A 25788-nucleotide genomic window follows, 5' to 3' on the forward strand; every position below is an offset into this window, starting at 1 on the left:
TGCCAATAAACATTGGCGATAACAGTGTGGGTGTATGTGTGTCTGTTTCAGTGGTTGAAAGTACAGTATGTGCAGTGTTGGGGAAAGTTACTTTTAAAAGTAATGCATTAAAATGCTGTGTTACTCCCTAAAAAGATGTTACTTAGTTTTTTGATGGAAAGTAATCCATTACTTGGTGGTTTGTTTGTTTTTATGACAAAAAATAAAAAAGTCTCAAGCCTCGTGCACACTGGGACGATTATCTCACACACTTATCGCCACAATTTTTTGACACGTCTTTGACTCAAGATTTTCACTGCTGATGCGCCGTCTAAATGTACTCCCTGACAGTAGATTTAGATTTGATTGCAGATCAAATAGGATTAAATGGAAACTCACCATAAAATACTATTTAATCTGCAATTCCTCTCCATAACAACTTGCTCTTATCAAGATTTTTGTAGTTGCTGTGGTGTTTGTCATAAAGACACCAAAGAGACCAGCAGCTCTACATTCATCTTGCCTCATTGCATCTTCTTTGAATTTAGGGCATTTTTTGCGTTTCTTCGCCTGTTCATGACGGATCGCTTCCTGTACTCCTCAGTTGTAAGTCGCTTTAGATAAAAGCGTCTGCTAAATGCATAAATGTAAATGTAAATCTTCTGATTTGTCTGCTTACTTCCTCTTCATCGTCTTCTTTGGTATCAAAGACTATTTTGCGCTTGAGTGCCACCAAGTCATGTTTTATTGTCACATCAGCAGCTCCAGGCATGTGAACAAAAGCCAAGCTCAGTGGTCAGCCAGTTTTTAACACAGCACATCAAACCAAAAAAATAAACCCGAGGCTTTCACACCTGCCACTTGTTCACGTGTTGGTGTGCACACTCACATTGGCTTCCTTTGTGTAGTCGCAAGGCTTTAAACAACAAAAATTCACCTTTGCATCACAGGAATCAATGACATTTTCTGCAAAGTTACAACGATCAAAGTTTAAAGCAAAGGGAGATATTTGCTTTAAAAAATAATAATTTCTACTACAGCAAACGGCCGGCAGGGACTACAAACTTTTCCTCCAGGGTTGGTGACATCACAAGCCTCAATATCACCATAAATTATTTTTATGTTAGGCCTTTTTTTTTATTGCTGTGGAATAGTTGGCTGGAGTGTTGTGCAATGCCGACGAAACGCTGTTATTTTCATCTGGATTGCAGGTCCACTTTGTTCAGCCTTCCTAGGGACGGGGGAGTTAGGGACAATGGTTAAAACATTTTTTTACTCGGTCCCTCATAATTATTACCCAAATCTCGCTCTCTGTGCTGAACATTTTACGGAGGAAAGCTTCCGTAATCTTTGCGAATATTTCACAATATAACTGGTTTTACTCTATTTTTTTATATAAAATGTTGATTAGACATTCAGTCCCATAGTGTTTAAACTCCTTCATAAGCTCAAACTACAAATAACTTCTAGTCTGCGTATTAAGCTGAGTTAGGAGGAACCATTTTAATATTTAGGTTCTGCTTTAACTGATATACACACGCACTGAAGGTAATAGCTATTTTTAGTCTCCCCATAAGCAGATCCTGAAACTGTGTTTTTCTTCACCTGTCTTTCACAGACTCATGAAAGCTTTAGTAAAATTCTGATTTATGTATGACCCTACTGCCTTGTTTTTTGGAGACGTCACGCTAGTGTTTAGCAAGGCCCTCGTAATTGTAGATGTACTGTGAAATTCTGTTCTCATGAGATCAGCAGCCAGTTGCTGCTACAATAATGCATGCAGTCCCACCTATTCTGGCACAGGATTGCTTAAAGTTGCTATTAAAATGTTGATCGTGCTCAGATGTGATTTATTTATTTATCCCAATATCAAATGGAGGGATTCAATCAGGACGGCACGTTATGTTCAAAAGATCAAAGGTACAGGGACTAAAGCCAGCCTCATGTGGTGTGCGCTTGTGCAGAATTTGAAGCAAGTGCTGGTTATGAACTCTGAAGGGGTCTTTGAAATAATGAGGGGTGGCTGTCGAAGCACTTTCTGAGACCTTTTTTTTCTTGTTTAGTCTCATGTCAAGAAAAAGGACTGCACTGAAGGAGGGACTAAATATCTAGTAAATATCACAGAGACTTGCGGGTAAATGTTTTTTTTTTTTATCTTGTAAGTAACCATCTAGCTATCATCCAGAACAATGTAGAAGCCCACAAGCAATGGTTTAGCAACCACCCCAAACATTTGGTTATTTCTGTCGCTTTAAGCATCTTAATTTCTCTTATTTCCTTGCGTCATTTTAAAATGTAGACTGTCTACCTTTGAAAGCAGTGAGAGAGAGAGAGAGAGAGAGAGAGAGAGAGAGAGAGAGAGAGAGAGAGAGAGAGAGAGAGAGAGAGACTATCTTCATATGGATAGTCATTAAAAAGTCATGTGTGGCTTTGTCTATGACTCATCTAATGCAGGCTACCAACCTCACTTAAGTTCGCACAAGCATTTAGGGGGGCCTACATCACATAAAATCACATCAGTTTAAGTGAAAGAATGGAAGAAAGAATACACACAGTTTTTGTTACCACAACAGAAATATTCTGGAAACGGTAACGGATATGTTGGTCAGATAGAAGAGGAGAGTGATCCTTCTTATGCCTGCTCTGTGTGCTGGTTGTGCATATGGATGTAATTGTCTCATTTGTGTTGGAAGCATTGTGATTCTCAGATTCACAGCAAGAGACTGGGTACAATGATGTGTTGTTGTGTGTGTACTAGAGCTAAGTATATCCAAACAATATTTGCAAGCAGTCAAGTAGGGTTTGAACACACTCAATCATTTTCTAACATGCTCTTCTTTGCAGGGACACTAACATACTGACGCTGGTTTAGTGTCACAAACACTATGCAAAATAGCGTATTTTGCATAGTGTAGTAATGAGAGCTCCGCTATTTCCAGATCATAGTGAGGTGTTGATACAATCAGTAAAATGATTCAAACTTGTGACAAGCAAATATTATGCAAACACCGGAGAGTAATGATTTCGACAAGCAGGTTTTGGGGGGCGGGCAAGCTGCAGCAGATTAAGTCTTCAAATTTGAAACAGACTTAAAGGGTGAGTTCCTACAGGATTAAGAACATCTTGTGTGTTTTCACAGAGCTGTTGGTTGTAGGACTTCGCCAGCACTTGTATTAAAAGAGAGTGAGAGAAAGTGAACCTTTAATAACTATGAACACCTCCTCAATCTGTCAACTGATTTTCACTCTGTAACTTTCTGTTATTAACTGGGTGCTTCAGGCCTTACCTTTCAGAGAACAAACAAAGGTCTTGTTGGAAACTCATGCAGAGGAACACACTAGCCTGCAGAAAGAAGAGTTGATATATTAAAGATGGCATGCTTTCTCAGTAGGAAAAATCGAGAAGTAACCAAGCTAATTGCCTTAATGTCAAGGTTCCCTTTCAGTCGGTCACGTTCGACGTACGTCAGAACTGAACCGACGAATGGGATCTTACTTTAGAGACCAATCCTACTTCGAGCATCTAACAACGAGCCAATGAAATTTGGCATGCGATCACGCATTCCACGCTCCGCCCCGCAGCGCGGGTATAAATAGGAAGTGGAATGGTAGATCAGCGCTTTCTACTTCGGAGCCGAGCAGTGCTTACTGTTTCCTACGAAGAGTGTCTGACTACGAGTCAAAGAGTGTTGAGTGAGAGAGTCTGCCAGTGCGGGTGATACGGCGCGTCAGTGAGAGACCGTCTGATCAGTGATCAAGCGATCTAAAGGAGCTTGTTGGTTCGCTGAGCGTTTCCCATACAAACTGTTGGTTCGCTGAGCGTTTCCCATACAAACTGTTGGTTCGCTGGGCGTTACACACACAAATAGACATCACTGAGAGCTCACACAGGCTTGCGGAACGAACTGTGTGGAGCCGCGGTCATCTCCCTGAGTGCTTCAGCACACTAAAAGAGCAGCTTTCCATTCACAAAAGAGCAACACGGTTTGACCCTGCGTCTTTTTCAAGATGTCATTCAAACCGTGTATTCCTGGTATGCAACTGTTTCCTGTCCTCTTTGACGGCCACGAGCGCATGTGAGATTGCGATCGTGGGTGATTCATGTTCTGCTAAAGAACATGGTCACGTCGGCGCGTTGTTCGTCTCCCCCTTCTCATAAAGGGCTCGAGTGTTCAGCGCGCCGTGTGCCGTCGAGCGACCGGCTGACAGCGGTGGTTGTCACAACAACCGGCGCGCGTCAGTCGGCGCTCTAGATGCGCGGTCGAGACTATGAAACCTCAGATGGGGTCGAGTCCCTTCGCCTATCCCCCGATCTAGTTCATTTCTAGTGTTACTGGAAAAGGGCTACTTTGGCTGATAAGCGCTGGTGGCCTGAGGATTACAGTGGGGATTCCCCGCCGGGTAAATCCCCTCGGGCCCCCACTCCTCTATCGCATCAAAAGCATGCTGAGACTCTGTTCGTGGGTGGTACGGATTCTCTCATGAGAACACGACCACGTCAGGGCATTGTTCGCCTTGCCTTCTTCATAGAGGCTTGAGCGCTCAGTGCGCTGTGTGCCGTTCTGACGGCCACGTTCACTGTCTCGCATGCCTGCTGGTAGTTGAAGGTGGAATCGCTGATCCTAAAGAAAAAGGGCTTAGCGTTTCATTTTTGGCTCTGGCAGAGGACAGATGTCAATTGCTGCATCGGAGAGAGGGAAATATGGAGGGTCAAAAGGGCCAAAAATGAGACAAAAAAAAAAAAAAAAGTGTCATTGTTTTCCCTCTCTCACTGCCCTCTGCCCTGCACGCACGAGGGTAGTCCCAGCCCAGGGGTTGTGCAGGAACTGCGTGCGGTGTTGGACCTCGCCCTATGGGCGACGAAAATCACTGCACGCTCCCTGGGTCAGGCGATGTCCACACTAGTGGTCCAGGAATAGGGGGCTAACCTGGCAGATATGCGCAAGAAAAGCCTGTCTGTCGGGCTGGCCTCCTCGGCGGCACCATCGAGAACTTTGCCCAGCAGTTCTTGGTGGCCCTAGAGCAGACGGAGGCGTTGCACCAGGGTGCCGACGACCAGCTGCTCGGTCGTCGGTCGCAGCGCCTCTGCCGGCTCGCCGCCGAGGGCATCCCCTCCTGCGTCCGCCTCCACCCTGCTAGAGCCGAGCAGCAGCCTCCACTGGAGGAGCAGGGTGCCGGACGCGAGGGACGCCCAACCCGTCCAGGGCCCGCTAACCGGCAGGCAAGCGCAAGGGGACGCGGCCCTGAGACGGGCCGGCTAGGGAGAACAGGAGCTGCTCGGGGGAGACGATGTTCGCATCCCTCCCCCACCCCCCCGGAGGAGGACCGGGGGGCCCTGACTGGTTTCGGTTCTGCCACTGGCTCTCCGGAGTCCAGCGGTACCCACATTTTAAGAGCAGTTTCCTCTCTCTCTGGGCCCCAAGAGGGTCAGGTTGGCAGTGTGCGACGCCCACGGGCCTTGTCACTCCTTTCCTACCCTCCCGTCGCCAGGGGGCAGTTGTGTGGGCCTCGAGGACGCCCCCGGGCCTTCTCACCCACACACTTCCTCTCTCGTGAGCACTCAGTCAACACTCCGGGCCGCCCACGGGCCTCCCGGGTCGGGGCTGAGTGCTTCACTTCCCTGCCTCCGGGCAGTGGGCAGCAGAGTGGGCTCCGAGGACGCCTCCGGGCCTTCTCACCCACTCTCTGTCCAAACCAGGAGTGCTCAGGCAACACTTCGGGCCGCCTCCGGGCCTCCCGAGTCGGGCCAGAGTACTCCGCTTCGCTGCCCCACCCCGGGCACGTCTGTGGTGCGGTTGGTCCCGCTTGCACGGTCTCTGGGGGCCTGGCTAGGTCTCCCCGGGCCGTCTCGCTGGCTCATCCGTACCATCAGACTCGGCTACGCGATTCAGTTCGCGCGCCGGCCGCCCAAGTACAGGGGCATCCTCTTCACCTTCGTGCGAAGCAGCGATGCTCAGGTCTTGAGGTCAGAGATCGAGGTCCTACTGGCGAAGGACGCGATCGAGCCGGGTCCTCCAGCCGATATGAAGACGGGGTTCACAGCCCCTACTTCATTGTGCCCAAGAAGGGGGTGGGTTATGACCAATCCTGGACCTGCGAGTTCTGAATCGGGCCCTGCACAAGCTCCCGTTCAGGATGTTGACGCAGAAACGCATTTCCAATGCATCCGTCCCCAGGATTGGTTTGCAGCGATCGACCTGAAGGATGCGTACTTCCGTGTGTCTTTCTCCCTCAACACAGACCGTTCCTACGTTTGGCGTTCGAGGGGAAAGCATATCAGTACAAGGTCCTGCCCTTCGGGCTGTCCCTGTTGCCCCGCGTCTTTACGAAGGTCGCGGAGGCAGCCATTGTTCCACTCAGAGAACGCGGCGTTCGGATTCTCAACTACCTCGACGATTGGCTGATCCTAGCCCAGTCGAAGGACCAGTTGTGCGAACACAGGGACCTGGTGCTCAGTCACCTCAGCCAGTTGGGCCTTCGGGTCAACCGAGAGAAGAGCAAACTCTGTCCCACACAGAGGATCTCTTATCTCGGTATGGAGCTGGACTCGGTCAACCGGACGGCGCGCCTCACCGAGGAGCGAGTCCAGTCGGTGTTGAACTGCTTGAATATGTTCAAGAGCAGGACAGCGGTCCCACTGAAATTCTTTCAGAGGCTCCTGGGGCATATGGCATCTGCAGCCGCGGTCACGCCGCTCGGATTGCTTCATATGAGACCGCTTCAACGCTGGCTCAATGGCCGAGTCCCGAGGTGGGCGTGGCAGAGCGGTCAGTACCGGGTCCCAGTGACTCCTTACTGCCGCCAAACCTTCAGCCCGTGGTCCAGCACTTCGTTTCTCCGGGCCGGGGTGCCCCTAGAACAAGTGTCCAGGCATGCTGTGCTATTCACGGATGCCTCCACCACAGGCTGGGGGGCCACGTACAACGGGCATGCAGTTGCTGGTCTGTGGACGGGGCCGCAATTGCATTGGCATATCAATTGCCTCGAGTTACTGGCAGTACATCTGGCACTCCGCCGCCTCAAGGGGCCGCTGCGTGGCAAGCATGTACTGGTCCGTACGGACAGCACCACGGCCGTTGCGTACATCAACCGTCAGGGTGGTCTACGCTCCCGTCGTCTGCTCCAACTCGCCCGCCACCTCCTCCTGTGGAGTCAGAAGCAGCTGAGGTCGCTTCGGGCCATTCATGTCCCTGGTGTGCTGAACCAGACAGCCGACGAGCTCTCTCGTCAGCCGACACCTCCGGGAGAGTGGCGACTCCACCCCCAGGCGGTCCAGCTGATATGGGACCAGTTCGGAGCCGCACAGGTCGACCTGTTTGCCTCTCCGGACTCGACCCATTGCCAGTGGTACTATTCCCTGACCGGGGGTACCCTCGGCACAGATGCACTGGCGCACAGCTGGCCCCGGGACCTACGCAAGTATGCGTTTCCCCCAGTGAGCCTTCTTGCACAGACTCTGTGCAAGGTCAGGGAGGACGAGGAGCAGGTCTTGTTAGTTGCGCCGTATTGGCCCAACCGGACCTGGTTCCCAGAACTCACACTCCTCGCGACAGCCCCTCCTTGGCCGATTCCCCTGAGGAAGGACCTTCTTTCTCAGGGACGGGGCACGCTATGGCACCCGCGTCCAGACCTCTGGAATCTTCATGTCTGGTCCCTGGACGGGACGCGGAGGTTCTAGATGGACTACCACAAGCTGTCGTAGATACCATCGCTTCAGCTAGAGCCCCCTCTACGAGGCGCCTCTATGCTCTGAAGTGGAACCTGTTCGTTGAGTGGTGCGCTTCCCGCCGGGAAGACCCCCGAAGGTGTTCGATCAGTGTCGTGCTTTCCTTCCTGCAAGATGGGTTGGAGAGAAGGCTGTCTCCCTCCACCCTCAAGGTATATGCTGCAGCAATAGCAGCGTACCATGATGTAGTAGAAGGTAAGTCCGTGGGGAAGCACGACCTAATCGTCAGGTTCCTCAGAGGTGCGAGGAGACTAAATCCTCCTCGTCCATCCTCGATACCCTCTTGGGACTTAGCTCTAGTGCTCCGAGCACTTCAGAGCCCTCCCTTCGAGCCCTTGGCGTCTTGTGAGTTGAAAATCTTGTCAATGAAGACAGTGCTCCTGACGGCATTGGCCTCGATCAAGAGGGTAGGGGACCTGCATGCACTTTCGGTCAACGAATCGTGCCTAGAGTTCGGGCCAGGTAACTCTCACGTCGTCCTGAGACCCCGGCCCGGATATGTGCCCAAGGTTCCTACCACTCCCTTCCGGGATCAGGTGGTGAACCTGCAAGCGCTGCCTTCGGAGGAGGCAGACCCAGCCCTGGCTTTGCTGTGTCCGGTCCGCGCTCTTCGCGCTTACGTTGACCGGACCCAAAGCCTTCGGACCTCAGAGCAACTCTTCGTCTGTTACGGAGGCCAGCAGAAGGGAAAGGCTGTCTCCAAGCAGAGGTTAGCCCACTGGATAGTGGATGCTATAGTCTTGGCCTACCAGTCCCAAGACGTGCCTTGCCCGTTCGGTGTAAGAGCTCACTCCACTCGGAGTGTTGCTTCTTCCTGGGCGCTGGCTCAAGGCGCCTCGCTGACAGACATATGTAGAGCTGCGGGCTGGGCGACACCTAACACGTTTGCTAGATTCTATAGCTTACGTGTAGAGCCGGTATCTTCCCGCATCCTCGCCCCCAGGGGCCAGGAGCGCTAAGTGCCCGTTCTAAGTGTCGGCTTGCGAAACGCCACTCCCGCCCTCTGGGCCGGATACGTGCGTCTATTGTCTCCAGTTGTGTTCCCCGGGAAACCGGCTAACCCTGTCGAGCTCCTCCGTCACCCCTCCGGTGTCAGACGTTGCGGACCGTCTGACGCCAGGCCTGCACCCGTATGCTTGTGAAACGTGGCTGTAGGCTGGGTCCCATATGTAGCGGTTCCCTCACGGCAACCCCATATGTGTATTCTTCCACGGTTCCAGCTACCCTTCGGGCTAGCCCCGTGTCTTTCCCTCGACAGAGCCCGCTCTGTCGTCTCTGGGCGTGTTCTTTCCCCCCTTCAATCAGGCTGGAACCACCCCAGAGACTGCCATATGTTGCACTACCCTGCCAGGTTAGTCCTTATGTGTATTCTGCCACCTCTCCTTCCCTGAAGGACGTGGCCCCGCAGCGTACCCTCTCTCTCAAGTCGAGGTAGGCACGCTTTCCCAGCGTTATCCAATAGTCATTCTGAGTGGGTCTTGCAGAAACAGCAGTGACTGTACTCCCTGCTTGGAGCCCTGACTTCCGTACCATACTAGACGGTGCAGTGCGCTCAAGCAGGACGCTGGAAGGGCCAGCATCCTGGCGTTTTCCATAAGGGATCCCATTCGTCGGTTCAGTTCTGACGTACGTCGAACGTGACCGACTGAAAGGGAACGTCTCGGTTACGTATGTAACCCTCGTTCCCTGAAGGAGGGAACGGAGACGTACGTCCCGTCGCCAGATGCTGTGCTTCCGCTGGGAGTCCGGTCACCTTTCGGCTCCTCAGCAGAAAAAGCGCTGATCTACCATTCCACTTCCTATTTATACCCGCGCTGCGGGGCGGAGCGTGGAATGCGTGATCGCATGCCAAATTTCATTGGCTCGTTGTTAGATGCTCGAAGTAGGATTGGTCTCTAAAGTAAGATCCCATTCGTCGGTTCAGTTCTGACGTACGTCTCCGTTCCCTCCTTCAGGGAACGAGGGTTACATACGTAACCGAGACGTTTTTCTAAAGAAAATCAATGGGCCTTAAAAAAATATGGCACTGTCCACCACTTTGGTCTCATAGCAGTTTCAAGGAGGGATTGTGCATCTGTGCTGCAAACCTTTAAAGGCTTCTATGATATTTGATAGAATGTTTCCTTATCTTAAATCTTTATGACTGTACATCCCAATAGATATAGGCCCCGTCCCTGACTTGTCCACAACCTTGTATGAAGTATGCAAGCAGTTTTAATCCTAAATGTTTAGGGGTACAACATTTAAAATGCTAAAGGACCTATAAGTGTGGTGTTTGGGAGTAGATGGGTCATGTGGAGTGTTTGTTTGGCAATTTGCAGATTTGGAAAGTGTATGTACCAAGCTTGTTTGTGTGCCCAGCATGCAATATACTGTGAGTAACTACTTATTTTCACTTCATTTACTGAGGGTTATGTTACAGAGAGGACAAAATAATGCTGAGAAGAGGATGAGGAATTGACTCACGTTGGACTATGCAACTGTTCTGGCACTGTCGATACGGATAACAATATGTTCTTTTATATTGACTAATGCTGGAACTTTTCGAAAGTGAAGTTGTTTTTCTCTGCTAGCAATTTTAAAAGGCTTCTTTTGTAGCATAATTCGTTTTATTGCATGCTTCTGTTGTAGGTCACAAATTGTTAATTTTTTTATTCCTTGGGACACATTGTATACTCTGCAATATTGATTGTTGGCTGATAGGAAGTTGACAGTGCATCTCATATGAGTATCAAGTGTTCATTTGCAGTTGTATTAGTAATGGCCCATTGACTTCAGTCTTTATCAGTGACCTTTGTCCACCTTGTTTGCACTTGTTAACAAACCACTTCTAGTTTTAAAAATGAAGCTTTTTACTTACTCAGACATTTCTGGAATTTAGTATATATATTACCTAAAATGCCTTTTGGTCACATTTTAGGTCTTTGTGTTACATAATGCATAATTACAAAACCAGACTTGAGTATTTGTAGGAGTGATGCATGACTTTTTTGGTTTATTTAAACTTTATATTAAGATGTGCTTTGAGTTTATATGGTGGATTGCAAAATTTACCAGATTGTGTAAGGTTACACTGACATGTTTTTTTCTTTCTCTTTGCAGGTAAAGCACTCTGTGACAGTGCAAATGGGGGAGACTATGGAATACCATCCCCTGGCCCTGCCTTCAAGGAGGTCTGGCAGGTTAAAGTTTGGCCTAAAGGTCTTGGCCAAGCCAAGAACCTGGTTGGCATCTACAGGCTCTGTCTGACTGAAAAGACAGTCAACTTTGTCAAGCTGAACTCTGATGCAGCTGCTGTCGTTCTCCAGCTGATGAATGTGAGGCGTTGTGGTCATTCTGAAAACTTCTTCTTTGTGGAGGTGGGTCGCTCAGCAGTAACTGGCCCTGGAGAGTTTTGGATGCAAGTGGAAGATTCTGTGGTAGCACAGAATATGCATGAGACTCTGCTGGAAGCCATGAAGGCTCTCAGTGAGGAATTTCGCCAACGTAGCAAGTCACAGTCAGCTGCTGCAGGAGTTGGAGGTGGCACTACTGCATCAAATCCTATTAGTGTTCCATCTCGACGGCATCACCCTAATCCTCCACCCAGCCAAGTTGGATTCACAAGACGTTCACGGACCGAACCACCAGGGACAACTGGAGGATGTAATAACACTTCTCCATCTTCTCGCCACAGCTTCCCCCGAACTCGAACATCCAGTGATGGTGGAAAAGTTGATGATGGAGGTGGTGGATCAATTGGAGGACTTGCTTCATGCTCAAGCCCAACGACCAATGGGTCATGTTCCAATACCCCGATACTGAGATCAACATCTGTTCGTGCTGCAACCCCAGTCAAGGCACAGCATGCACTAATGAGATCCACCTCATCCCCAGCTCCTTCAGCTGCACCAAGCCTGCCTTCTGGGTCAGGACATGGGTCTGAGTTTTGTGCAATTGGAACTGCGACAAACAGCAGTGTTGGGGGTGGTAATGGTAGCGTGTACAGTCGAATACCTCTCAGACAGCCCTCTGTCTCTGGTTCTCTTAGCGACTACGGATCCTCGGATGAATACGGCTCCAGCCCTGGTGAGCACTCTCTGCTAACCCCAACAATGCAGGCAGGGTCTGCAGGTAGCTCAGGTGGCCATTCTCTTGGGGACGAAGCATCCAACTACATCCTTATGAGTCAGAGAGGAGCTTCCAAATCTCAGTCAAGCCAAACTGCATTGCCACAGACCAGGAGGGTTCTGAGGCGCTCTTCTAGCAGAGAGTGTGAAGCGGAGCGCAGGCTAATGAGCAAGCGTGCCTCCCTCCCACCCATGGCCTTAGAGAGACTTGCACCGCTCCATCGAACTGGAGAAGAAGCTGCTGAAGAGGATGACTATGCAATTATGACTCACACCACCAGTCGAGAATCCTTTGAATCAAGGCAGGATTCTGGAGCAACAGCAAGTGAAACAGGATATTTGGAAGTTGCTGCAGAGGTTAAAGGAGATGCTGGTAGCAGTGAAACGAGTGTCCCTGCGTTCATTGGAAAAGCTAATGGAGCAGTAGATAATGGCTACATGTCCATGTTACCAGGAGTTAAAGCTCCCCCATTGTCTCTTACTCACTCCCTCTCAGTAACCGTTTCTGATCCAGACTCAAAATCGGCAGATGACTACATGGCCATGACCCCCAATAATAGCATTTCACCCCCACGGCAGATTCATCCACCACCTTCTGGTACAGATGGCTACATGATGATGTCTCCCAATAGTAGCTGTTCACCAGACCAACGAGGGGTCCCTACTGCCTGGGTTGTCAGTAGTAGTGCAGACAGCCGAACGGGCAGTGACTATATGAATATGTCACCTATAAGTGCCCGCTCTGCCAATAGTACTCCACCACCACCTGAGCCCAACACTCCTTCTGACCAGCATCCTCAGCAGCCTCCACCCAAAATGGTATATTCATATTATTCTCTACCCCGCTCATACAAACATAATGCTTCAACACACTTTGAGGAAGGGCCAGGAAGAGGGAAGCATTTAGTTAATGGTGGTAGAGGTCTGGGTGGAGGTAGGGGGCTCGGTAATGACAAGTCCAAGCATCAGGAACCCCCTGTTGGCCGACATCTGTCCCTTTCGTCGTCCTCATACTCCTCCAGTTCTGCTAGCAGCGAAAGCCTGGGTGAAGGTGAAGAAAAAGTCGTCAAATTGACAGGAAGAGCAGCAGGTTCTACTGCAAAGGACACTGAGCAAGGATCCTTGCAGCAAAGACAAGGGTCTGGAAGGATAAAGCAAGGGCACCCTGGTCAGAGGGGCCGACCTCTTAGCCTGTTTGTGGATGTGTCTAAAGCCAACACTTTACCCAGAGTCCGTGAAACACCCCTTCCTCCCGAGCCCAAGAGCCCTGGGGAGTATGTCAGCATTGAGTTTAAGGGTGAGAGGAACCAAAAGGCAGGAGGTAATGGAAACAGAGGATTTCGGCAAGATCATTCTCTTCCACCCAATGCTCACCGCCTCTTACCCAGGCCTACCTCTTGTGTTGCTGGATTTTTGCCCTTCTCACATAGCTCCTCCACCCCCATTTCTCCATTAATTGCTTCAGAGTATGTCAATATGGAGCTAGGAGTCTCACCTTCCCCCTCACCTATATCTCTCGCATCACTTGGGTTTCCCCCATTCCCTACCCCTCCTGTTACACCTGCAGCAGCCCCTGAAGCTCATGATGAGCACAGATCGTCAATCCTAAATGAGGATGATGCAGAGAATGAGATGGGACATAGAAAAAGCAGGCAGGTGTCAGTACCACAGCCAGGAGACCCACCCACAGCCTGTGGTGACTACACAAAGATGGCCTTTAGCTTGAACTCAAGCAGCACGTTAAGTTCTACATCACCAAAAGCATCTTTGCCAGACGAGCCTGAGTCAGTAGTTCCCGCCCTAGGTTTGGGACTGGGACTAGACTTTCCTCTTGCCAAAGTCCTAAACCCAGATCACGGGGCTAAAGTAATCCGAGCCGATCCACAAGGTCGTCGACGCCATTGCTCGGAAACGTTCCAAGCTCCTTCCTCACTTCTACCTTGCTCTGCAACATCCTCTTCCACTGCATTCCCTGATCATGCTCAAGTTATGGGCCGTCGGCTTGGTTTTGAGAGTATGATTTGGGGGAACAGTGGTTCAGCAGACATGTCATCTCAATACATCAACCCTGGACTACCCAGTCTATCTGTTTCACAGACATCATCCATGGAGCAAGGCCTCAATTACATAGACTTAGACCTGGCGAACAAGGAAAACTCCCATGCTGCCACAGATGGGCAAGCAGCTGTCCACACACCTGCTGCCCGTATCTTTTCCTCTGTGCTGGGTGGAGGAGCTGCAGGGAGCACCGTGGGAGCTGGAGGTTCAGGCGGGAGTGCCTCAAACCTCAACATGTATGCTAGCATTGACTTTTACAAGTCAGAGGAGCTACGAACACACCAAGGTAGCAGCAGCAGTAAAGATGGTACAGGTAAGATTAGCTCTAATATCTCAAATTGAGTTTAGTCTGAAAAGTATTAAATCTCACATACAGTGTAAGGTTTATTCATATCTTCAGCAAACTAAACAGATTCAGAATACAAGTGAGTGCCTAAGTTTGCATACTTTGTCTGCTCGGTTTATAAATCTCTTGCAGATTTTATACAAATATATGAGATAACGTCTTTTGTTGTTTAGTTCTGCTTTTCAGAAGCTAAATATTTCATAGGATATTTCCCACGAGACAAAATAACATTTTACACTGATCATCATGTTCAAAAGTTTACACTCTTCTTGTTTTTTAATGAAATGTTGTCTTTTCATAAAACATACAAAACGTCACTGATCATTGCAAAAGCTTAACTCATAAGATACCTTGGATGCAGTGTAAGTTTCTGTGGATAAAAGCCTCTTCCAAACGCATAAAATGTAAAATTCATCCTCTTATTTTTTAATGACAACTCAACTGTAACTTACAGCTGAACTGTAATATATTAGCACCCTATTAACACTCCTGATGACAGAATTGTGTCTGATATCTTTTCAATGTGTCACTGTATTTATCTCATCTTCAGTTCCGCTTTAGGCAATAACAGATTGTGATGATACACTGGAAACAGTACAGCCTGTTCCATAACACAACTTTATGAGGCCATGGTTCACTTTTGTTCTTTATTCATATCCACCTGGTGTCTCTATATACAGGAGCCACCTGTCTACCAGGCATTACAATGCCCACAATACTGATCAGAGACCAATGGAAAGTTGCCTTTTGCAAATCTCATAACCATTGGTTTTGTCTGCCGCCTCTGTCATTCCCTGGGATCCCAAATTTGATTTACCATTTGAATTGTATTTTAGAGTTTTCCTGTGTTTATCTTTGAGCTAAAACATTAAAGTGTCTGCAATAGTTATGTTTATAGAAGGGTTAAAATGACAGGGTAAATGGCTAAATACAGTCTTTTCATTCTGTTTGAGTTACCGTCTTTTTTGTGTTCTCTGCGTGTTTTTTAAATGCGCATACGGGTTTGTGGCTAGATTCGGGTTTGCCATTCAGTGATGGGATGTTTGCATAAATTGTCTTTTTGTACAAATATCAGCAGAGCGGGCAAACCACATATGTCTGAATCTCCGTGTTCAGTTTATGTTATGCAAGAAAACAGTGACTCTTGTGGAATAAGAGAAAGTGTTCAGTGGTTGTGTGTAGAAATCTCTGATCTGAGAATGGCTTTCTTAGTTTTTTTAGCTGAAATGCGGATTTGCTGCCTGATCTTAAATCAGATGATAAGATTTTCACAGAGTGTGGAGTTGGATTGAAAACTAGAGAACGAAGAGAGAACGAAAGCGAGTTGGTGAGTGAACAGCATGGCATTGGCACTGGGGGGAATGTGGCATACTGGCTGTGAATGTTGAGAAGGGGCCAACGTTGTGCTGGTCCAACGTGGTCGCAACCGCAAGCCCCCCTTTTCTGCATGTAATAAATGATCCTTTTGTTTGTGGCTTTTCTCCCTGGCTGCTCTTTATGTGTGTGTGTGTGTGTGTGTGTGTGTGTGTCTATGCCCTTGCGTGTGTGTTTCAGCTCCAGTAGGCTTGAACTCATCGCTCCCTTGCTCCGTTTTTCTTTCTTTTTTTTTCAATAAAATGTTTCAGTCCGAGTAGAGTAAGAGAGCATAGACAAAAATAGATTTTTGGGAGAGAATGTGGAATGGGAAGTCCCCCCCCCCTCCTTAATTTGAGGAAGGATTAAAGCGAATGAGAGGAGGAGGGAGAGATGGTACAAGGGTGAGAAAGAAATGGCACAATGGGAGTGAAAGAGAGAACGTGTGAGACAGACAGACAGAGAGTGTGCGTATGGCAGATGGAGAGAAGATGGGAAAGAAAGTGAGAGACAGACAAAAAAAGAGAGCTGGATTGGGTTTTCAAGTTGTGGGAGTTCAGGAAATCGTATGAACATTTCAGGGTTCATTTTTCAGTGCTTTTGAGGGAACAACGATGAAAGCAGTTTCTCTGGCTGAACTCCAGATTGGGTCTCACTGGCCACATCCAAACTCCCACCAGCAGTCGAGGGAAAGAAAATAGAGAATGAGAAGAATTAGAGGTTGCGATACTGGAAGAAAATGGAAAGAAAGCAGTGAAAGTTGAGGGCGGAAGAAATGGCATCAGAATGCCTGAGAAATGTATCTTACTTAGGATGCTATATAACAAGGCTTTATTCTTGTATGTGCATGAGAGGGAAAGTATCCTTCTATTGGCAAAACCTCTTAATATATGCTTCTCAAAGTCTCTCAGACACACACCTTCACACCCATGCACATGTTGAGGCAGTTTGAAGCTCTGGCAGGACTTCATTCTTGATGTGTGGTAGTGCCACGTGTATCTGGGTGTGCTATAGAGAGCAGTGGATATAGACTAGCGCAGCCACTGGCACTGAGGGAGGTGAATTCCTCTACTGTGCCAATGTGTTAAAAAGAGAGTGAGAGAGATCATTCATCCAAACCGTTACCACAAGATAACATTTATCTAAATGGAGAGTTATGGATAAAGTGAAGCTGAGATCATTTTCAAATCTCCTAATCCCACAAAAAAAAAACAAACCTCTAGACACACACCATTTTGTAATGGTCCCCTACACTGATATAGTTGCTTCACTGTGTAATAAAGAGGGTTTTTTTACTACTCATGGGGTTTTTGCTTAACTGGATCATAGTTTAGATTTCCACCACAGTCTGCACACATGCACACTTTGGGACATCATCCATTTATTCAGAGAATGTTGTTCCTTGTGCACTCGTGCACCCTTAAACCTATGCATACTTGTAAATGCTACTCTGGGACTTAATTTACTCTTTGCAGTGCATGTGCACCCTACCACGTCTGGCTGAGGACAAGATATTTAAAGGGATATTCTGGGTTTAGTACATTAGTAAGTTAAATCAACAGCAATTGTGGTATACACGTGTGTACATATATATATATATATATATATATATATATATATATATATATATATATATATATATATATATATAGGTTAACACATGGGATTCATTTTTTTCAGTTAATGCGTTAAAAATATTTAATGCAATTAACGCAGCATCCGTTTTTTGTTATTCTTTGGCTAGCGTTACATTATGATCACGCTCTTATTCATGCAAATGATTTTAAACCATTCAAGCGTGACAAGTCAAAAGAGAATCTGCTGTCTGTGAATGTCCCGACACACACACGATGCACAAATAAGACACGGCCAGTATCGAGTGCACAGACAGCGCGCCAGAATCAAGTTTTCTTTCACACTTGAACGAACAGTAACACAGAATAATGCCAAAATAGCCCTTTTGGTGAGTGTTATCATAAGAGCTCAGTATTTAAATGAGTTAAATAACATCTCGAATTAACTTAAAGGGTTTTGTGAGAGACGTGACAGTGCGTCAGATCCGCATCATGTTTGTTGGATCTTAAAGTCACAGCAGCCTAATAAACCAGTTGCTGTGATGTCTGTCATTAATGTGAATCTTAGAACAAAGGTTACATAGAAAACTGTAGCTTTAATAAGAATTAATATTTAATTTATAATTTATGCAGTGCAGACTGTTTGATAACTTTATTCCATTTCTGTATGTCTCCTACATCCAGGCTATTCAAATCTTGCCCTGGAGGGCCAGTGCGCTGCAGAGTTTAGCTCTAACCCTGATCAAATTCACCTAAACATGCTAATCAATGTCTTCAGGATCATTAGAAAATCACAGGTGGGTGTGTTTGATCAGGGTTGGAGATAAAGTCTGCAGCGCATTGGCCCTCCAGGGCAAGATTTGAATAGCCCTGTCTATGTTAGACAGGCCACAGGTAAATATGACATTTATTATATGCTTAAAAAAAATAGAGACACCAGTAACAGTATTAAAATTAGTGATACTGGCTTTCTTTCATAAATAAATGCCATTACAATTAAATTTCGAGAATGTATGAGCACAGATCATATTTGTACATGTATTTGTGTGTTGAAAATAGTTGTAGTGCTTAATAATTTTTTTGGAAACCAAGATTTTTTCCAGGTGTCTTTGATGAATAGAAAGTTCAAAATAACCATTTTTTTTGAAAGTACATTTTTTGTAACACTTTATGTCTTTACTGTCACTTTTGGTTAATTTATTCCATTTTTTAAAACATTTTACAAACATTTGAACAGTAGTGTGTATATTTTCATAACGACACTAATGCTATTCAATTGATGTTAACTTTCCTTTGAACCTGGAATATTGCTTTAAATAATCTGATCCAACTTTCACAAACACTGAGTCTTTATATTATACAACAGACACTGCTCCAAGAATCTGTCTCTGATTTTCCCACTCACGTCTGCATTGGAAACCCGTCGATGATAGTCCAGCTAAATGTATAAATCCATGAAATGGCCAAACATTTAGATTCCTAAGACAACACAGCAATGCTTCGCTTTGAATCTTAAAAATTCCCCACTGATTCACTTAGGTCTTACCAGTATGTTTATCAATGTCAATATTTTCCACGTTTATTTATAGCATCCCTTATAAATGAATTGTGTAACTACATACAACTGATAAAATCTTCTATAATTATTGGTTTACGATATCTGTCATAAAATGAGTCATCCTCTAGTAGCTCAGTAGTCCTGAAGGACCCAAATCTGGTTGTTGCTGGTTTGATATGGTCAGCCAGAAAGCGAAAGAGAGAGATGGAAAGTGTGGGTATACATGAGAGAAAAGGAGATGGAAAGAAAGATATATCGAGAGGCTGAGAGGGATTAAAGTTGACAGTAGGTAATCTGTGGTTATTTTTGCACGTCACCGGGGCGGAGTAATGTATGGTCCCGTAGGATTCGGTGTCCCAGCACACCCTGTGGAGCTGGAGAGCGGACAAACGAACGCGCCAGCAGATCTTGTGGAACACAGAGTTCCTACTGAATAATCCGAATAGGATTATAAGCTACTCATGCAGCTGCAAATGTGCCTGTACTGCTTTGACATAAAAGCTGCGTATCGGAAAGTTGAGTTTTATACGTGATTTGAAGTGCCTGAGATGCCCTAGGTTTAGTCTGATTAATTTGAACTATAAACGCACTAAATTCTGTAGCTATAGTTGTTAAGTAGCACTGGTCCAGGAGGGCAGAAAGTAGGACAGGCCTGGTAAGGTAATATTGGATGTCCTTATAGAACAGATGTAGCTGAGAGACGAACAAAGGTGTCTGTTTCTGTGGAGAAGCCCACACCTGGGCTCTATAGCTGCTCTTTTCCTCAGGGCTGTTCTTATATCAGCGTGGGTCGGCTACCCTGAGAAAATATGGGCTAGTTGTGCAATTTGAATACTTTGAATAGCAAGGTGAATGAGAATTTGAGTATTGATGTGGGCTGTTGAATTGCTCAGGTAGCATCTTATAGAACTAGGTTTTATTTTATTTATTTTTTAAGGTGTGGTCATTTTTTCCAATGTTAAAATATTTACTCCACTCCACCAGTTTTATATGCAGGGGGGATGGCCATAAATAAGTCACTTGTAGGTAGACTTCCCTAAAGAGTGTGTGGCACTAGCAAAACATTGGCTATATTCGAAATGGAACACTAACATATAAATAGTATGTGAAAACACCCATTTTAAATACTACATACATTGCTTTAATTGTTTATTTCAACAAGTGGAATCCAGGGTAACACTTTAGTATGGAGAACACTATTAACTATGACTTTTGCCTCAATAAACTCCTAATTTACTACTTATTAATAGTTAGTAAGGTAGTTTTTGAAGCATTTAACTTTAGGTATTGAAGGGTTAGTTCACCCAAAAATGAAATTGATGTCATTAATGACTCGCCCTAATGTCGTTCCTCACCCGTAAGACCTCCGTTCATCATCAGAACACAGTTTAAGATATTTTATATTTTAGTCCCAGAGCATATGCAGTCAATGCACACTATACTGTCCATGTCCAGAAAGCTAATAAAAACATCATCAGAGTAGTCCATATGTGACATCAGTTGGTTGATTAGTCTCTTGAAGCATCGAAAATACATTTTGGTCCAAAAATATCAAAAACTACGATTTTATTCAGCATTGTCTTCTCCATGTGCCTCCAAAAAGAATCAAACGGTTCATGAATCAGTGAATCGATCAATGATTCGGGTCACCAATGTCACGTGATTTCAGAAGTTCAGTTCGCGCCAAACTGCTGAAATCACGTGACATTGGCGACCCTGAACGAAGGTCTTACGGGTGTGGAACGACATTAGAGTGAGTCATTATTGACATCAATTTCATTTTTGGGTGAACTAACCCTTTAAGGGATGTAGAATAAGGCATTAATATGTGCTTTATAAGTACTAATAAACAGCCAGTATCCTACACTGTAAAAAAAAATTGTTGGTTTAACTTAAACAAGTAAGTAACCTGGTTGCCTTAAAATTTTGAGTTTATTGAAATTAAAAATTTGAGTTGATACAATGAAGGAAATTTGTTTAATAAATAGAAACTCAAAATATTTTTGTATCTGAACCACATAAAAAATTTGATAAATCACGAAAATAGCATCTTCACTGCGTGGGTTGTTATCATGGAAATAAAACACACACAATTACACAATATGCTTACAAAATCTTTTAATAATATTTAAATAAAGGTTGTCGAATCTCAAAACATTTTCATTGTATTAACTCAAAAAATGTATTTCAATGAACTCAAAATTTTAAGGCAACCAAGGTAACTTTTTTCTAAATACATTTTTACAGTGTAGTAATATGCATGCTAATAAGCAACTAGTTAATATTTAATAACTGAACCTTAAAATAAAGTGTTACCAAATCCAGTTATCATCTCAGAAATAAATGCGGTTAATTACATTTTTGGGGAATTTTTTTAATTTATTTATTCAAAAATGAAAATTCGGACATCATGCTCACGTTGTTCCGACTTTTCGTCTGTGTAACACAAAAGGAGCGAGTAGGCAGAATATTAGGGACTGACAGCCTCAGTCACCATTCACTCTCATTGTATCTTTTTTTCCATACAGTGAAACGATTGATGACTGATGCTGTCATTTTGCATTATATCTTTTTTGTGTCCCTCAGAAGAAAGTCATCATGCAAATGGTGACAGATTTTTTTTTATCACTATGTTTTTAAAACCCTTTTATGTAAGCTTATTTCCACCACTGAATAAAAAATAAAAAATGGTAACTGCAACTTTTTTTCCTTGCAATTCTGACTTTTGAACTTGCATGTGTGTGTTATAAAGCCTAAATTGTGAGATATACCCAAGTTAAAACAATAAATATACCAAAATGTATTTTAAATACATTTATTTTGTGCTAAGTATACTACAAATACATTTACATATGTATGTGTTTAATATAAATACCCTGCAATTGTACTGTTGGTATACTAAATTGAAGTCTGCTAAATTGGAACAACTCATTTTATACTGAATGCACGTTAGTTATCCAGAAATAGTGTTGAAATTCACATAAGTATATTTGATTGTGTTAAACTATTGTGCTGGTATGCTAAACTATTTGGTTGCATGAAATAGATCAAAACTGGCCAGTTAAGACAATTATAAAGTTAGATTTCCCATTGAAATCAATGCTTCCTTTTTATCATATAATCATTGATAATTATTAGAGATGTTTCTTTAGCACCAAATCAGTATCAATATTGATTTCTGAATAATCATGTGGCATTGAAGTCTGGAGTGATGGCTGCTGAATATTCAGCTTTCCCAACACATATTAAAGTATTTTATATTAAAAACACTATACTATACTATACTATACTATACTATACTATACTATACTATACTATACTATACTATACTATACTATACTATACTATACTACAGGGGCGTAGCCACCTTTTCAGGAGTGAGGGGGACAGAAATGTCGTAATACCAATTATTTATTTTTTTGGACCGATATATTTTATAATTTCGCATCTCTTGCTTTTAATTTGGTAAGATATCAAATACACTGCTGAACAATAACCTCTAATATCTATAATATTTTTCTCCTATATTTTTTGCCAATTTTATGATTGGTTTACTACTACAAACACTTGTGCATTAAGTCTCCATAGATTTTATGCAAAGTAAAAAAAAAAAAAAAAAAAAAAAAAAAAAAATATATATATATATATATATATATATATATATATATATATATATATATATATATATATATATATATTCTGATATAAACCAGCTGTTCTCTATGTGAATATATAGTAAAGTGTAAGATGGCTTTAAAAACACAAATAATATATTGTCGCAATCGCTGCAGCTCCAGCGTGACAGTATTACTTCTACGAATCCGCTTTTGGGCTTTCTATGAGAGCGCCCTCCTCATATTTAGATGAGAATAAAATGACAGGTCATGCATAGATTTTTTTGTCTCTGAATTTAAATCTTGATGTATTCACATTGGTTTCTATGTAAATACATTTGACCGTGACGCGTGAAGCGCGCTATCAACCGAGATTAGAGAAAGCTGTCATTAGCGTCCCTGTTAAGTTGCCCGCCGCTGCGCATGGTAACGTCGGTCACAATCCCGTTCGGAGCGGGTTGACTAGGATCGGTGAGACCCAGTAAAAGTGCGGGGGACGAAAATACATTTTAGTAAAAGTGAGGGGGAAACACATCCCCCCCGTAATCTACACCCATGCTATACTATACCATACCATACTATACTTTACTAAATGGTTATTTTAAATTGTAAAACATATGATTAATTTTGATTAAGTAAATGCAGCCTTGGTGAACATAAGCATTTTTTAAAAATTACCAACCACAAACTTTTGAATGGAAGTGTGTTTGCAATTTCGTTTGTTGCTGCTATTGGTGGAAAAAACTGCACACTTCACTTTTAAGATTCAAATACTGAATTAGATGTTTGTACTGCATGTGAGTGAAGTGAAAGGGCTCAGTGCTCCTAATTCAAAAGACTAAAGCTTCAAATCTCCTTACAGTCGTTGTTGTGTGTGTGCGTGTGTGTGTGCATGTGCATGTGCGAGTGAGAGAGCGAGAGTGTGTGTGTGTGGGTGTGCGAGAGTCTGTGCGAGTGAGGGAGATTGTGTGTGTGTGTGTGTGTGTTTGTGTGTGTGTGTTTCAGCTCTATGAATGGAGCTGTTATGTTTGGGTTTTAGTGATTAGAGACTGAACACTCTGACGAAGGTTTCAGATTTAAGATCTGTTGATGTGCCTTACAAAACCTACAACGCTATCCTTCAACAGTCTATATAACATCACACAGGTGTGTGTATAATATCCAGGATCATTTACTGCAAATAACATTTTAACATTAATCCACTTTTGCACTCATGTCAGTAATATCAAAGCCACATGAAGGCAAGCCTGCAAGCTTAGCAAAAAAAAGCACATTACCTGCTTACTATTACATACATATTGTATACATACTGCTGTATGTATGCGGGGAAGAAGACAAGAGGCTGTTTTTATTAATGGATGTCAATGGAGGAGAGGCTTAATTACACTGAATTAAGTACTTCAGTCAGGTCCACTTCAGTCAAAAACACCAGACACACTTTTATTTCAACTTTTTTGTATTGGCATATTGTGTAAAATGTACATTTGCTGATATGGTTCTAAATTCCCAATCCTTTTCAAGAGCTCCATGAAAAGCCAAGACAGGGAACAGCTGGAGCTTCTGGGGACAACATCAATTATTTTATTTTTTTTAACTGGGAGGGCAGGGTAAATCCCCCATTGAGAACAGAGCATGCATCAATGACAACAATAAACTGAAGCTACGCTTAAGTCAGTCACCCTGTTTGAGAGTTGCCAATCGAGTGCATAGGAATTGGATCAGCTGATATGGGCGAGGTTGGAATTTTTCCAATCAGCTGATAGCAGAGCTTGACTACCCTGGCCTGCCTGAACTAACGCAAATGCTTGATTTTTGTAGGAAAACACCTTATCATAGGTGCACTATGTAGTATTTTTGCAGTAAAATATCCAAAAACCACTAGGCCAGTGTTATATATTGTGTTCAGTTGAGTACTTACAATATCCCAAATGTTTCCAACTATTTGTAAATTGTGAGAAAATTGCTATTTTAACCAAGGACCGGGACGTTTCAGCATAGCGTTTGAGGGAGTTGCCTGTCAATCGTGTCATATCTGCGTTACCCTCGGTTTTATTGGGCAGAAGCGCTTTACTCTTAGCTCCACAACACTCGGTCCTGCTCTGCTTTACACTACAGTAACGTTAATAAGCGCATCCATGAACATGATTTCTGCCCCGAGTCCTGTTTTCCACCGGCTGTGAGGTTAAGACCACATCCCAAGATGCTGCGCTCACACTTGGCGTCATCAAACTACGCCTTTGTTTTGAAAAGGTGCCCTCTAGAAGACGGAAAGTTGCATAGTGCACCTTTAATGAATCCACAGCCGTCGGGTAATCTTCAACATTTGTTTTGGATTGATCTAATTTTAGAGTTTACACTGGGACAAAATTGCTGTTTTATAAGAGACATGGACAGTTGCGCGACTTCTCGTTCATTTATGGTATTTGCAAACAGTTGCCTGTCGCTCTACTCGTTACGAAATTCTATAACATCAAGGCTGTAGTGTGATTGGTTATCAAAGCAGACGTGATTCAAATTAGCACACGTTACACTTTCTCGAGGCACGTATTGCCCAACAATAAGACCATCTCTGGTTATACCGACCCCATTCCACCAGCAGCTGTACCTACAATCTTTAGACGCTTTGTGCCAACGCTCTTCCCCCACCCGCACTATGGGTGCCTCCACATACGGTGGGCCTGCTTAACTCAGCAGAAGTGATTGTAGAGTTGCACTTTTATAGCATCAGGGTGTGCGGCAGAATAAAACGAACAGGGTAGAATTCAGGCCCGCACACACAGATTGTGCAGAGTGTGTTTCTGGGTGCATGCCCAGCTGTAAATGTACTGTATTATACAAGTGCCCAGCTGTGAGTTTATTGCATGGTGAGAGTGTGTGAGAGAGTGGCATCAGTAAAGAGTCCAGGGCTACTGCCTTTCAACGCTTAATCTCCCATTGACTGCACGGAGAGAGAGGAAATGGGAGGATTTCAGAGCGTCAAGGATGAATAGACCACTCAATCCCTATTTTAGACAGAGCAAGGGAGAAAGAACGGGAAAAGGAGAGCAAGACTTAGGCCCAGAACATATGTATGCAAGCATGTGATTGCAAACGCTTCCAGCTTTGCAAGCTTTATTTCATGCGTTGTTGCAAAATATGTCTCCGTTTTTTTACACAAGGAACACGGTGTCTTCTTCTGTGTCTGTTTTGTCATTTAGGGCCAAGTACTGTTGTGGTGAAGCAACAGTTTGAATTCACAGGCTGCATCCGAAATCACATACTTCCCTACCCTCCAGTAGGCGTTGTATGTCTGAATTCACAGTACTCACAGTATAAAGGAGTACCTGGATGAGGACTTCCATTGAGATTCTGAAGTATGCATACAATGGGCATTTTACTATCCCATGAGGCCACAGGAGAGGATTAATGAATGGCAGTAAAGCGACATAGCAGCTGTTGGTAGGTCACATGATAATGACAAATTTGATTACAT

General features: G+C 44.5%; 1 protein-coding gene across 1 annotated transcript in view; it reads left to right on the forward strand.

Moving 5' to 3' along the window:
* si:ch73-335l21.1 (insulin receptor substrate 1-B) overlaps positions 1-25788 on the forward strand; it is an 84164-nt gene that overhangs the window by 26400 nt on the left and 31976 nt on the right. The window contains exon 2 of the mRNA XM_067446051.1: positions 10807-14184. Within this exon, the coding sequence (XP_067302152.1) occupies positions 10807-14184 (3378 nt within the window). The remainder of the gene's footprint in view (positions 1-10806; positions 14185-25788) is intronic.

The sequence above is a fragment of the Pseudorasbora parva genome, chromosome 1, assembly GCF_024679245.1.
Source record: "Pseudorasbora parva isolate DD20220531a chromosome 1, ASM2467924v1, whole genome shotgun sequence".
Lineage (NCBI taxonomy): Eukaryota > Metazoa > Chordata > Actinopteri > Cypriniformes > Gobionidae > Pseudorasbora > Pseudorasbora parva.